Source organism: Danio rerio, chromosome 24 (assembly GCF_052040795.2).
Source record: "Danio rerio strain M-AB ecotype USA chromosome 24, GRCz13ab, whole genome shotgun sequence".
Taxonomy (NCBI): Eukaryota; Metazoa; Chordata; class Actinopteri; order Cypriniformes; family Danionidae; genus Danio; species Danio rerio.
In genome coordinates, this window is record NC_141044.1 from 43,571,428 (window position 1) to 43,586,715 (window position 15,288).

At 38.5% G+C, this 15,288-nt stretch overlaps 2 protein-coding genes across 3 annotated transcripts in view; one reads left to right on the forward strand and one right to left on the reverse strand.

Annotated features, from left to right (window-relative positions):
• The window catches only part of katnip (katanin interacting protein), a 1,410,884-nt gene that overhangs the window by 1,129,467 nt on the left and 266,129 nt on the right, over positions 1-15,288 (forward strand). The gene's annotated exons all lie outside the window — the stretch shown is intronic.
• smyhc1 (slow myosin heavy chain 1) lies at positions 3,330-15,020 on the reverse strand. Of its 2 annotated transcripts, XM_087308161.1 has the most exons (38): positions 14,995-15,020; positions 14,771-14,820; positions 14,403-14,611; positions 12,808-12,951; positions 12,563-12,719; positions 12,450-12,477; positions 12,264-12,369; positions 12,063-12,155; positions 11,429-11,492; positions 11,227-11,325; positions 11,041-11,144; positions 10,507-10,645; positions 10,305-10,423; positions 10,067-10,216; positions 9,811-9,981; positions 9,416-9,725; positions 9,237-9,313; positions 8,930-9,135; positions 8,573-8,833; positions 8,234-8,489; positions 7,894-8,136; positions 7,639-7,815; positions 7,368-7,513; positions 7,185-7,275; positions 6,691-7,080; positions 6,481-6,607; positions 6,281-6,399; positions 5,990-6,186; positions 5,694-5,877; positions 5,433-5,598; positions 5,226-5,350; positions 4,828-5,136; positions 4,536-4,739; positions 4,134-4,430; positions 3,942-4,046; positions 3,750-3,845; positions 3,524-3,658; positions 3,330-3,433 (listed from the first exon to the last, which is right to left on the reverse strand). In XM_087308161.1, the coding sequence occupies exons 3-38, from the start codon at positions 14,601-14,603 to the stop codon at positions 3,413-3,415; spliced, it is 5,817 nt and encodes a 1,938-aa protein (XP_087164287.1). In that variant the 5' UTR covers positions 14,604-14,611; positions 14,771-14,820; positions 14,995-15,020; the 3' UTR covers positions 3,330-3,412.

Genomic DNA, 15,288 nt, shown 5'->3' on the forward strand with positions numbered 1-15,288 from the left:
TCATACAGCACCGATGTTGTATTGTCATTACGATACACTCAGTTGAATAGACTGAAGCATCTATTTGGTTGTTATTGCATAAATAGAGATGAAAGACTTTTTAAACGCAGACTCTGACATTAGCAGCAGGCTGGTGCAGAAATTCCATTGAAAATACTGAGGTAAAATTATTTTATAATCATTTACATTTATAATATTTCCATATTTTAAAGACATGGCACGGAAAAATAGACTTTAATACGGTGCTTCTTGTTTGATCTGATACCCACTTTATATTGTATCTCAGCCAGGCAGTGAAGATTGCACATTTTTTAAAAGAAATCAGATCTTAAATGCAGTAATTTTGTTTGATAAAGTCTAGATACGCGGCTGGCGGATCAATATAGCAACATTTTTATGACACTGTATAACAATAATTAATATTTTTACAGTTGGGTTTATAGGGCCACAGGTTGGCATTAAAAATACAATTTATTGGGTAATTTAATAGATAACATAAATAATACTTGGTACGACTACTGTTTTACATTACTGTGATGGTTGGGTTTAGGGTTGGGGTGGGGGTAGACGTTAATAAAATACAATAAATGGGAAATTAGTAAAGAATGTAAATAATTGTCCTTATCTTCCAGCCTCAACTGTATCTGATTTAGCAACAACCATTTTGTATTTACTTTGGAGCCGTTTGGCTAGCTGACTGAAATTAAAATCTGTGTGCATATACCCCATTTATTATAAATGTTTCAAATGTGAAATAAGCCAAATACACTTGAGAGTATAAGCATTTGAACCACTGATCTATAATAGGAAACATATCTATAACATATAACTATCTATAATAGTCATTATATATAGATCAGTGATTTGAACGCACGTATGTGTGCTGCGTGCGCCTGCGCAGTGACATTCTTTTCCAACCGTCGCTCCGCTGTAACGGACGTCTCTCCGCCTCAGGTGAGTGAAGAAGGATTAAACTCATTTATATTACAACATTTATATACAACAATATTATTATGTGGTAGTTGTCTAAGAAACAAATGATTCGTTTAACCTTGATTGTGTTGTCTTTATATGTCAAATAACTTTAGCTTCTACTGAATCTGTGTTAAATGGCTAACATTACTTACTGTAAGTAACGTCAAAATGGCAAGTACACTTAAAAATATTACTTATACACTTCGTCCTAAAATATGTACTTTTTATGAAGGAAAAGTAAACGTTTTTACTGTGTAACAGAAATGTATGCAAAATTTGATGATAAACTATCATTTTCAACAGACGGTTATGCTCCTGCTTAATGTTATATGTGCCTGTCAATCATCTCGACATATTCTCGATGTCTTTCATTCATAGAAGTCTCCTCAGGTCGTTGATCAGAAGTTACTGACCAAACGTGTCTCTATTGAAGTTCACATTGTCATTGCAGATTAAATATAACGGAGAAAACGTGATGACAATATTTTCCAGTGGGTTAACATAAGATATTAGTTAACCCTTCAAACATAAAGCCTCTCTGCATTTAAAGATAAGTCTCGCGCATCCGCCATATTTGTAGTAATATTTTATTACCCGCATTTGTAACTTAGTAATAAAATTCACGTCTAATGACAAGGCTCTAATCTTTCGAATATATTAATATCTTAAATATTAAATATCTTGAAGCAAATCTGAAAATATTTTCTAACGTTTCTTTAGAAAACAAGTGCCCAGTATTAGTCACAAACATGATGATATCAGTGTAACATCTTAATATCCATATTAATTTGTTATGTACGTTAATTATTTTTTAAATAGTCAACCAAGTGAAGTTTAACAGAGCAAGTAATATTTATTTTTTCATTTTGGAGAAAGTCTTATTTCTTTAATTTTTTAAAAAGTAGTTTTATTATTTATTTATTTATTTATTTATTTGAAATATATAATGCCAATATAAGTAGTGCCCTTAAGATTTTTTTCATCGATTGCTAACAAAGCACTGCTATACAATCACTAGCCTAATTTACTTTACGCCGAATACTAGTATGATGCAAAATAACAAAACAAAAAAAAAATTGTATTTGCTGTTATGATCAATTATTTATTAAAACTAGTATATTTTAAAATGTGTAAAAAATCTTCCCTCTGTTAAGCATCACTTGGAAAATATTTCCAAAGTAATAAAAATGTCTCAGGGGGGATAGTAAGTAAATCTTCAACTCTAAGCATATTATTTGTTGAGTGATAGATTCTGATAGAGGAAGAAGTTATAATTCATATGGTCATTCAAAACCTGGAAAAGTCATGGTATTTTGAAATGGCGTTTTCCAGCCTGGAAAAGTTTTGGAAAAACAGAAAAACTCACAAAGTTTTGGAAAAGTCATTGAAATTACGTTTACATTTAGTCATTTAGCAGACGTTTTTGTCCAAAGTGACTTGAGCTGCGGTCACACTAGATTGTGTGCTTGTGAAATTCTGTCGTACGGCGCTGTGAAAAACGGCGAAGTTAAACATAATGATTAGACCTTCATAAAAGTGATTGATTGCTCTATATTTTAAATTTCTTATTTTAAATGATTTTATTAGTCTAACTAATGTGATTTAGGTAAGAATTCACCAAGCTTAAAATTTCGAATGCAGTAAAATGCTAAACTTGCGTTTCTGGTTTGCCGCATTCGCATTCCTATAAATGGATGTCTATGAAGTGAAAAGTGCGATCACAGCTTCACAATAGAAGTAGTTTTACCTACTATTACTATTTTAACAAACTAATAACATTATCTAAAATTAGTTTGACAAATATTTGGTACTGGAATGAAGGTTAGTTGTTTTAGCTTCTTTTCTTGCCCAAAAACATGATCTCACATCATTAGTGCTGTGTAAGCATCATCTATTTTACATAGATATAGAAAAAAATTGAGACTATTGCGTGTTTATGATATGCTTTAATAAATTGTGCATTGTTTCTCTTGTGATCTACCATGTACACGGAGACGTTACATGAAACGTTAGTTCATGAAAATTAACTTAAAAGTCCTGGAATTTTTGTAATAAAAATGTGTATGAACCCTGTATAATATAGTTGAAATAATCAAGGAGATGTGAATAAAGAATAAATCACAGATTAAACACTGGATTAAATTAAACAGATTGTTATAAAAGTAACAGAAGAATGTGCAATAAATGACATAAAAAGTGTTTACTTCATCAAAACCCTTGATAACAACTTCAAAGTTTCCCTTAACACCATTTGACTTATATTTATGTGATTGACTTTTTTCGTCACACCTGTAATTCACACATTTTCTCTCTATATACATGAAATATAGACTAAAAAGGCACAGATGCAATAATTCAGAATTGCAGTTTTTATTGCTAGATTAGAACCAGTACTTGAACATGGCTTCACAACAAACAAACTCGTTATACTGGATGATTACTCTTCATCATGTCCTTTCTGCAATAAGAGAGAACAAAAGTAGAAGGTAAGTGTCATTACTAACTGTGCTGTGATTTCTAATAGTTAGTTGGAGCAGAAAAAATATACCTTGGGTCCTGAATCACGGCTCTTGGCTCTCATCTTGTTGACCTGAGATTCAGCAATATCAGCCCTCTCCTCTGCCTCGTCCAGCTCATGCTGCAGCTTACGGAACTTGCCCAGGTTAGAATTGGCCTGTTCCTCCTGAAAAACACAGGGACAAACAAAACATCATGAGGAAATCATGATGTTTCAAATGCAATGCTTTAATGTCTGAGTCCTATCGTTTACTTACAGCCTCTTCAGCAGCTCTCTTGTAGGACTTGACCTTCAGCTGCAGTTTGTCCACCAGGTCTTGAAGACGAGCCAGATTCTTACGGTCTTCCTCAGTCTGCAAACAGAATGTACAAAATTACTTCATCGTGTTCTGTATGTGTTAGAAAAAATGGTGCTATGAATAAAACTGCATATTTGTCAAAGAAATAACCTGGTAGGTGAGCTCCTTGATGCGCCTCTCATATTTACGGACTCCTTTCACAGACTCGCTTGCCTTTCTCTGTTCCAACTCCACCTCATTCTCCAGCTCTCTCACCTAACAAAACAAAATTAAATGATGTGAACTACTCTTTAATCTTTGCAAAATGTCTGAAGAGAAAATGCCTGATTTTCAGTAGCTTACCCTGGCTTCCAGTTTCTGGACCTGCTTCTTGCCACCCTTCATGGCGATCTGCTCAGCTTCATCCAGACGGTGCTGCAAGTCCTTGATGGTCTGCTCCATGTTCTTCTTCATGCGCTCCAGATGAGCACTGGTGTCCTGCTCCTTCTTCAGCTCCTCTGCCATCATGGCAGCATCAGTGATGGCTTTCTTGGCCTTTTCCTCAGCATTCCTGCACTCCTGCACGGCCTCCTCAACCTCAGTCTGAAGCTGAGTATTATCTCCCTCCAGCTTCTTCTTCTGATTCAGCAGGCTGGTGTTCTGTATCATCAAAATAGTTTACATCATTAAAGATGTCAACAATACCGAAGTATAAAATAATGATTAGACAGTAATACAATCACATGAGTATTTAAAATGTTTTACCTGGGCATGCAGGAGCTGAACTCTCTCACTGACGTCCATCAGTTCCTGCTCAGCCAGTTTCCTTCCTCTCTCAGTCTGTTCCACCAAGGATCTCAGCTCATCCAGTTCAGCCTGCAGCAGATTGTTGCGTCTCTCCACAATGGCGATGTTCTCTTTGAGATCATCATTGCCACGCAGAGCGTCATCCAGTTGCATTTGGGAATCCTGTGAGGTATGAATAAACGAAAATACTGCTTACCTATCCTGTATTTCACTAAAGGATAATAAAATCTGAACTGAAGCTTGGCCATACCTTGACATGTCCATGAAGACTCTTGAGTTGCTTCTGGGCTTCTGATGCCTGCCTGTTAGCCTGGCTGAGCTGAATCTCCATCTCATTGAGGTCTCCCTCCATCTTCTTCTTCAGTCTGAGAGCTTCATTCCTGCTGCGAGTCTCTGATTCCAGTGAGCTCTGCAGGGTATCCACCACTCTCTGCTGGTTCCTCTTGGCCTGCTCCATCTCTTCATCTTTCTCAGACAGCTTACGCTCAATGTCAGCTTTGACCTGATTGAACTCCAACTGAGCTCTCAAGATCTTGCCTTCCTCGTGTTCAAGAGAACCCTTTAAGTATGAAGGAAAGCATTTTAAGTCATTAGTCTTAAATTAATCTAATGTAAATAACATAATAGGAAATGATCATTCACGGTTACCTCAGCCTCCTCCAAGGCTGTCTGGATCTCTGCTTTTTCTTGCTCCAACTGCTTTCTGATTTTCTCTAACTCATGGATGCTCTTTCCGGTTTCTCCGAGTTGCTCAGTAAGGTCAGAGATTTCCTCTGTTAAACAGAAGAATAACTGTTAAGCAAACATTTGCTGATGGTAGAATCTGTTAATCTTGTAGTTAACCAAAATACATACCTTGAAGGTTCTTGTTTTCTCTCTTCATAGTCTCAAGTTGATCCAGGACCTCTTCATACGAGTTCTTCAGCTTGAACAGTTCAGTGCTCAGAGATCTGGACTCTTTCTGGGCACTTTCCAGTTCAGTCTGAGACTCCTCATACTTCTGCTTCCACTCAGCCAAAACCTGATTAAAGCAACAATTTAGGTGTTTAATAACCACCTATACTGAAAAGACAAGTAAAATTAATTCAGGTGATACATGTTTATTTTATGTATTACCTTGTCAAAGTTTCTTTGCTTCTTGTCCAGAGCAGCAGCAGCAGCATTAGATCTCTCCACGTCCACCATAAGATCTTCAATCTCATTCTGGAGCCTGTGCTTGGTCTTCTCCAGAGAGGAGCATTTAGCATTAACAGCTTCCACAGCCTCTTCTGCTTCCTGGAGACGCTGTGCCAATTTTTTCCTAATTGTGTTAGAAAGCAGAATTTCACAACCGATTAGAAATAATAAATCATAAATGGAAGAATTAGTGAATTTACTTTTGAAAACCAAATAGCATATTTCCAAGTTCTTACTTGGCATCCTCCAGCTCCTCAGTCCTCTGGATGGCATCAGTTTCATACTTGGTTCTCCACTGAGCCACTTCAGAGTTTGTCTTGGACAGACTACGCTGCAGCTCAGCTTTGGCTTCCTGCTCCTCCTCAAACTGCTCCCTCAGCAGGTCAGAATCATGACGAGCAGACTGAACTGCATGTGCCAGGGCATTCTTTGCCTGAAAGAAGTAAAAATATGTTGTTATTGTCCTGCATAACAAAACGGATTCAGTTTCCAGAAGAAAAAAAAAAGCATTATGAATTACAACAAACCTTGACTTCCTCCTCTAGCTGTCTCTTGAGGTCTTCAATCTGCTGAGTGTAGGACTGCTTTCCTCTGGTCAACTGAGACACCAGGGAGTCTTTCTCCTCCAGCTGTCTGGACAGTTCACCTGAAATACCAGAAAATAAATTTAACGACAAATTAAAATTTTAGAGCGACACATTTTAGCTGATTACTATTGAGACCCTACCATTCTCAGTTTGCAGCTTGGCTTTTTGCATGGTGAAATCGTTGATTGTGCGCTGTCCTTCCTCTGCTTTGGTTCTGTACTCACTCATCTGGTCCTCCAGAGTTCTGCACATTTTCTCCAGATTGCTCTGATAAAATGTATTGCATAAGTAAACTACATGAATTCTCCATTGCCGGTCTTACTTACATACGTTTCTGGGTTGCTACTAACCTTTGACTTGACAATCTGCTCCATGTTGGAGACCACATCATCAAGCTCTAACTTCAGCTCGCTCTTCTCTTTCTCCAGCTTCTGCTTGACTCTCTGAAGGTTGTCGATCTGCTCTCCCAGATCAGCCACACTGTCGGCATGTTTCTTCCTCAGTGTTGCAGCAGTGGCCTCATGCTGCAGAGTGGCCTCTTCAAGGTCTCTGCGCAGTTTCTGGAACTCAGCTTCACGTTTCTTGTTCATCTCGATCTGGGCAGCGGTGGCTCCACCAGCCTCCTCCAACCTCTCGCTGATCTCCTCCAGTTCTCTGGACAGATCGGCTCTCTGTTTCTCAACTTTGGCACGAGCAGCTCTTTCAGCCTCCAGCTCTTCCTCAAGCTCTTCAATTCGGGCCTGGTGATTGAGGCAAGTCACAGTTTTTGATCTGAATCATATTAAGTGATTGTTTTATACATGTATTTGATTTCTTTTTTGTTTGTTTGTTTGTTTAAATATACCTGAAGCTCCTTCAGTTTCTTCTGGAGCTGGGCACCAAGAGCTTGCTCATCCTCAATTTTGCTGTTGAGCTGGCTAATTTCAAAGTCCTTCCTTTATTGTATAAATAAAATTGTTTCATGAGAGAATTTTATTTATTGATTTATTTAACAGAAATCTACTTGAATTGTTTCAAGTGTTCTTACTTCTTTAGCTTCTCCTCCATTTGCTGTTTGTCATTTTCCAAGTCCATAATGCTCTCCTGGGTCAATTTTAAATCACCCTCCAGCTTTCTCTTTGCCCTTTCAAGATCCATGCGGAGCTTCTTTTCTTGCTCCAACGATCCTTCAAGCTTATTATTTAAAAAGTAATTATTTAGCATTGTATTGCAAAACATGTCACATCATTATAGTACACTAGCATATTTAAAGTAAAACTTTGTCAAGACATTTTACAATGAGATATTGCTCTACTCACATCATCCACTTGCTGCTCCAGCTTGGCTTTGGCTTTGGTGAGTGTGTTGACTTTGTCTTCCTCACTCTGGAGGTCGTCCAGTGTTTGCTGATGGGCCTCCTGTAGAGCTTTCTTCTCCTTGGTCAGCTTAGCGATAATCTCATCCAAAGCTGCCATCTCTTCAGTCAGGTTCTTAACCTAAGAAAAAGGAAATTAGATCAGGGAAAACTCACAACAGCCCATTTGTAAACATGCAAAAACTGTAAAATGTATAACCTTGTTCTCAGTTGCATGTTTCTCCTTCTCCACTTTGGCCAGAGTGAGCTCCAGATCATCAATGTCTTTCTTGAGTTCAGAGCATTCATCCTCCAGCTTTCTCTTCTTTGCCACTAATTCTGCATTCATTTCCTCTTCATCCTCCAGCCTCTCAGTCAGCTCTTTGGCTTTGGCCTCAAGCTGGATCTTACTTTTGATTAGACCCTCACATCTCTCCTCAGCATCGACAAGATTATCTTGCTCCTATCAGAATGGGGGAAAAAAATGAATGAATGAATGAACTTTTTCAACATTATTTGTTTTTTACTTGTTAAACGTTAAAGTCGTTTTATGGACTCACAGACTGCACTGCAAGCTGCAGGTCATTCTTCTCTTGGAGAAGGGAAACCATCTTTTCTTCAAGTTCCTTTTTGCGGGCTTCAGATTTGGCATAAGCCTCCTTCAGCTTGGTGAATTCCTCCTTCATGTTGGCCATCTCTTTCTCAGTCTCTGCAGTCTTCAGCAGTGGTTTGATTTTGAAGTACAGCTTCATCCAAGGCCAATTCTTGACCCCCATGAAGGCACGTACATTCCACTGGATCACCAGCAATGAATCTCTGCAAAGTAATCCAGTGATAATATTAGCTGACAGTGACTAATATGTTTTTCGTTGTATTAAGAAAATATTATTAATCCTAACCTGCGTTCAACAATTTTCTGGAACTCAAGTCTTGAGAGAATACCACGAGCTCTTGCTTGAATACCAGTAATGATAAGAGCAAGACGGTCATCTCGCATCTCCTCAAGAGTACCCAGAAGACCAGCCTTGAAGAACACCTTAGTATGTCCTAACTTGTACTGGTTGTGATCAATGTCCAGTGAGCCCAGGAGTTTCTCAGCAGCTTTCTTATTGTCAATAAATTGTCCCTCAGGGTTAGCAGATGGGTTCAGAATACGGTATCTGACAAGAGGTAAAAAAAAGTAACAAGGTTTTGTGATTTGTGCATTAAAGGTATATTTCTTTATTTAATTTTAGGTGTCTTGTTTAGGTTCTTACCTCTGTTTAAAATCTCCGTACAGGATCCTGTTGGGGAAGCCCTTTCTGCAGATTCTGATGCCCTCCAGCACACCGTTACAGCGCAGCTGGTGCATGACCAGAGGATTCTCCATCGCCCCAGGAGTCTTAGTCTCATTGGGGATCAGGCAGCGCACAAAGTGAGGGTGAGTTGACCTCAAGTTGGTCATCAGCTTATTCAAGTTCTCCTATAAGGTTAAAGAAATCACAACGTCAGAATATTTTTGAAGTACACACTTTGGTTTCATTTGTTTTTTTTGTTTTTTTTAAATTGCTTTATAACTCTTACCCTATGAAGGGCTGACACAGTCTGGAAAGAAGAACCCTTCTTTTTTCCACCTCCTTTACCTCCCTTGGAATCTTGGGCTGAATCATGTAAAATCATGTTATTCTGACTAGTCAAAGTTCAACCCCCGAAAAAAAAAATGTATTCTGAAAACATCTATACTGAGCATCAGAAGAACTCACCAGAGTCAGCACCAGAATATCCAGCAAACAAGAATGACAACAGCTTCACTGTAGACTTTTGGAAGAGTCCGACAACAGTCTCATTAAGAGGATCCTTGTTCTTCACCAGCCAGTTTGAAATGTTGTAGTCAACAGTGCCAGCGTAGTGAACCAAAGCAAAATGGGCCTCTGGTCTACCCTTGACAATCCTGGGCTTCTGGAAAGTAGGGTTCTTACCAAGGTGGTTGTCATAAAGCTTAGCTTTGAATGTTTGATCGCTAGCTTTGGGGAACATGCACTCCTCTTCTAGGATAGACATGATACCCATGGGCTGAAGAGAAATGTAAGACATAAGTGTTAATAATATGAAGATCGAACACATATATCTGAAGCAGTTTGCAACCAGAATTACCCACCTTCTCAATAAGCTCAATACAAGCCTGCAAGTCCATGCCGAAGTCAATAAACTCCCAGTCAATGCCCTCTTTCTTGTATTCCTCTTGCTCCAGCACAAACATGTGGTGGTTGAAGAACTGCTGCAACTTCTCATTAGTGAAGTTGATGCACAGCTGCTCAAAGGTGTTGAACTGTAGACAGAAGATATTATATAATTACACTGTACTGCTTTTACATTAGTTTCTGAATTGCGATAATCAGTTGTTATCAGCTTACATCAAAGATCTCAAAGCCAGCAATGTCCAGCACACCAATGAAGTACTGGCGAGGCTGTTTGGTGTCCAGGGATTGGTTGATTCTCACAACCATCCAGAGGAACATCTTCTCATACACTGACTTAGCCAGAGCACCAATCGAGTAATACACCTGAAAGAGTGGAAGCAAATTAAACTTAATAATATATTTCATGATTTAGGTGGCTGTATCAGTGGTAAATGATGTGATGTCTCTTTACCTGCTGGACATTCTGTCCCTTGGTGACCCACTCATTTCCTACTTTGACTCTTGGGTGGCACAAACCCTTGATGAGGTCAGCAGAGTTCAGGCCCATCAGATAAGCGACTTTATCAGCATCTTTTAGAGAAAAGAGTTCTGTTAAAACCTTTTTTCACAAAGTCACCAGTGGCAGTGAGGTAATGAGTGTAAGGATTACATGCCTTCAGTGCCATCAGCCTCTGCCTGTTCCTCTCTCTGCTTCTGCTTGAACTTCATGTTACCAAAGTGCATGATGGCACCAGTCAGCTTGTAGATGCCTGATTTTTCATCTTGTGTGAAGCCCAGCACATCAAAGGCATCCTGTCATTTGAAAACGGCATGTCACACCAATAAGATCAGTCTACTTTTATTTGACGTTTCGTAGTATGTATCACTGGCCCCAATCTATGTATATGATTTTGATGAGGTTGACAGATTGATTGGCTTCCTCATCAGACTTTGGAGATTTTAGCTGTTTTGATTACACATCAGCCTAATGTATTTTAATCAATCGGCATGAAGGCTAAACAGGGGTTGGCTAAACATATTGGTCAAAAAAATCATCATATATTGTCCATCAGCTAAATATTCCTCCATTTAGTCGATGGACAATATTTGATGATTTTAACCAATATTCTTAGTCAACCTCTGTTTTTCTGCTCAGAGAAAAACCATATCAGTCAACCTCTATTTTGATAATAATGAATTTCACTAACGTCAGTGGCAATCAACTCTTCAGCATCATCAATCGATGCCACTTGCGTCTCTCCTTGGGAGATGTAGGAGTAATCATAGGGGTTGTTGGTGATGAGCAACATCTCTGTAAAGAACAGGCAGTACAGTTAGAGACAGTGTATAGGCACACTTTAAAATGGTATATTTAATTCCACATCGATACCTACCCAGCAGCTCCGGTTTCTTCTGAGACAGGATCTGGTAGAAGATGTGGTAGTCTCTCTCAGCTTTGAGCTGATAAGTGACACGAGACTTCTCAAGCAGGTCTACACGATGAAATATAGCAAAATGAATGGAGTGTTAAATATATTTTATGCGCTATTGGAGTCTTCTAATCATCATAGCTGTAGTAATATAAAGCATACTCACAAGTTTCAATATCTGCTGAGGCCAGTTTTCCACTCACACCAAAGTGAATTCGGATAAATTTACCCTGTTTATAAATGATAATAATTAATAATCACATTATTCATACTAATAAGGTATATGCTGAAGCATGCTAATAGGACTTTTAATTTGCTAGTAACCTGGGTTAAGCACTTCCGGCGAACTGTATGCCAATGCAAAAATCGGCATGTTTAAGGTCTGTTTTCTTTAAAAATCAGCGATCTCCACTGGCTGAGTGATATCCGATATAAAGTGGGTCTTAGATTGTACAAGAAGCACTGCATTACATTACATTTCCCCCGCCATGTCTTTATAATATGAACATTTACTTTACCCCAGTATATTCAATGGAGCTTCTGCGCTAGCCTGCCGATTCTGACGGGCGTGTTTGAGTAAACGGCTTTGTCTCGTTTTACGCTTGAACAACTAAATGAATGCCACAGTTTATTTAACTGAATGTATTTTAAGGACATTACAACATTGATGCTGTAAAAGGAACCGTATAAAATGGAAAAAAGTTGACAATAACAGGTCACCGGAAGTTTATCAGTATGGGAACAACAATAGCTCGACATATACCCTAGTACACATCTATACACAGTGCATTTTTACTTACGAATCGGGAGGAGTTGTCATTTCTGATGGTCTTGGCATTACCAAAGGCCTCGAGAGCAGGGTTAGCTTGGATGATTTGATCCTCCAGAGTACCCTATTAACAAACATTAACATTTTTAAAATCACAAAAGAATTACATTTATTAAAACAATTCATAGTGATGTTTTTATTTTTGTACAAAGAGTTCTGTAACTATAATCACCTTCTTCTCAGAAGCTGCATCTTTTTTCCCAGATACTGCAGCAATGCTGGCAAAGTACTGAATGACTCTCTTGGTGTTCACAGTCTTTCCAGCACCAGATTCTCCACTGTGTATTTTAAAGGATACACGTTTTACAACATTCAAAGCATTTTTAAGCATTTCACATGATTGTGAGAATTGACTTACGTGATGAGGACGGACTGGTTCTCTCTGTCTGTTAGATGAAATGGCCAGATATAAATGAGGGAAGTTTTGTGCATAATAAAATCTGCTAAATATATGTAAAATACAGTTCTCACCTGACAGCATGTACTGGTAGGCGTTGTCAGAAATGGAGAAGATGTGAGGAGGAGCTTCAGTCCTCTTCTTGCCTCTGTAGGCTTTGACCACAGAAGAATCGTACACTGGCAGCCACTTGTATGGGTTGACAGTGACACAGAACAGTCCTGAATAGGTCTGTAATGTAACAGATGTATAGGTTAAGTGGAGTTGTACACATCAGTACTGGCAGTCACTTCATTAAGGCTCATTGTTCATCACTCACGTAGATCATCCAGGCTGCGTAACGCTCTTTGAGGTTAAACAGCACAGCAGGCTCGTGCAGGAAGGTGAACATCGCCATGTCCTCAATTTTATCAAACTTTGGCGGGTTCTGAGGGTGAACATCGCACTCCTTGAAAGTAAGAGTCTGTTGAACAGAGAAAATTAATTAGTTTTTCACCAGCTACAATACAAATTTTGTCACTTGTATATGTTTTGCTGTATTAGAAAGTCATAGAAACACAATCATGGTATTTTTTCTTCTTTTTCTTTTACTTTTGGGGAAACTTATGTCTATGAATTTCCATTCACCACTTTAGACATTTGATAAATGTGACCAGAATTTCAGAAATATGTAACAAAGGCCCACTATTATCATATTCAAATAACTATAGCATCCTTACCACTGCTCAAAATTAACTTTCTTACTTGGTATCAACCGGTGCTCCCAACCTGAAATATTTATATTAGGAGCACCAAAAAAAATTTAGGAGCACCCAACAAAAATTAGCAACGCTGCAAATTATATATTAAGGGATTTATTGTATTTGAAAACAACATCAGTTAGGACTAACAAAAGCCAGAAACAACTATGTAACTAATGCTGTGATGACTTAATATTTATGCTATAATTCCAAAATTAATGTTGAATAATTATGAAATATTAATGATGACAATAATAGTAACAATGAATTATATTTCTCATCCTTATGCTGCCTTGAATGTACTTTAATGTAAGTTATCTGCTATATAAAGTCCTACTGTTACTATAAGAAAAATAAATTGAAGGTTTGCATCAAACACAAATGAAGCATTGCAGTAATAAATATTTATTTTGTACTATTGTTTTTATATGCATGTCAATTTAATAAATAATATTTCTGCTACAAAACAAACTAAAGATTATAATAAATCATTCAATTCAAGGCTGAAAGATGCAAAGCAGTCATCAGTAATTAAATAGAAAAATAATATACACCTCAAGAATGAACGGACGAAAGAAAGGAAAAAAAGTCTCACTTATAAAAGTTTTGGTTTCGGTTCGTGTCATTTTAATGCTCAGCCTCATTACGCGCTGAATTACATCTTTCTGTGTTTGCGGAAAAGCATGCGAGTCAGCCGGCCCAATATATGAGGGGGGCAGAGCAGGATTCTCCCGCAATACTGTTCTTTGTTATAACCCGCATCAGTTTAAACTCAGTAAAGGCGAGCTTCTTTGGTGATGGTGTTTTAGCGGACATTTGTGCTGTTGCAGCCTGATCTCACAAGGAAATGTATGAAAAAGTTATGAATTGCCATGAGACTGTGTTGGCTGAACACGCAGTGCATGCAACGCATCGAGAGTCAGTGTACTTTTCACTCTTCAGCCGTTTCCATTCCCCGCGGTCACAAAAGCCCTCCCTGTCATCTGACAGCGCAAAGTCTTGAGTGATTGACAGCTAATATGAACCAATATAGCAGCAGGGAAGACCGATTTTACCACATTTTTAAAAAGAAAAAAGAAAAAACACGAATGCTCCCAATATATTATGAGGTCGCATAGCTTAAATTTCAGGTGCATATGCGACCAAAATGGCCACAATTTCGAGCCCTGCTTACCTTTCCATATTCAGTGTCAACAGTGACTTTATCACCGTCTCTACTGGTGATGGAGGCTTTGACGTACTCAACCTCAGGGTCAGGCACAAAGCACTCCTTCTTCATGTCAAAAATACGAGTTTGGGCCTCCAGACGCTCCTTGTCAGACTTGCGCAGGAAGGGAGCAGCAGACCCAAACTCTGCCATAACGGCGTCACCCATTTTGAAATCTAAAACAGATGAGCAAACTTATAAATATAATGTGCTTCTCTGAGAAAAGGAACAGCAAAGGCAAATTTACAAGTGTAACACACTGAAATCACAGTTACAGAAATGATAAATAAATGCATTTTAGTATTGTTTTTTCAGGTAGATGCAAAACTTCTCACCTTGTGTTTGTCAGACCTCTGTACCTTGTAACTGCAGAGCTGGTGTTATGCTAAGGACACAACAAAAGAGCGTTTAAGAACACTAAAGTGATTTACTTATCAGGAAAATCACGATACCTAAACTTGTACTGGATTTGTCTTTCTGTGTTGGCTTTGGATGCAGTGTTTGTGAGGTCCAGGAGATCTCCCTTTGGCTTTCTGCATGGAAGTTCTTTGGTTCTTACCTCGGGTTGTCCTGAGTGTTGTGTCCCTCCAGAGCTGGTTCTACCTTTTAAAAGCCGGTCGCTGATCCCAAAAATGGTGGTTCACCGTATATGCCCCACCTTTGTTTCACTAAATAAACCTTCAAATGATTGGATGGCGTAGGATGCTCGAGCGGTTGACATATATGGTGTGATGTAACAATAGGCTTAAAGGAGGATGGACAAACGAACACCCGTGTTGCTTTAAAGATTCATCAACACCATCCCAATTAGGAACTTCTTTTTACGACGTTGTCTCAGGTCATAAAGAACAAC

What these genes read in the sequence shown, in the direction of transcription:
- smyhc1 (XM_087308161.1), bottom strand. Translation starts at nt 14,603, where the DNA reads ATGGGTGACGCCGTTATGGCAGAGTTTGGGTCTGCTGCTCCCTTCCTG. An exon ending in ATATTCTGGTGCTGACTCTG is followed by an intron (nt 9,314 to 9,415) that starts GTGAGTTCTTCT and finishes TACATGATTCAG; the next exon opens with CCCAAGATTCCAAGGGAGGT. An exon ending in CTGTGTCAGCCCTTCATAGG is followed by an intron (nt 9,136 to 9,236) that starts GTAAGAGTTATA and finishes TTAACCTTATAG; the next exon opens with GAGAACTTGAATAAGCTGAT.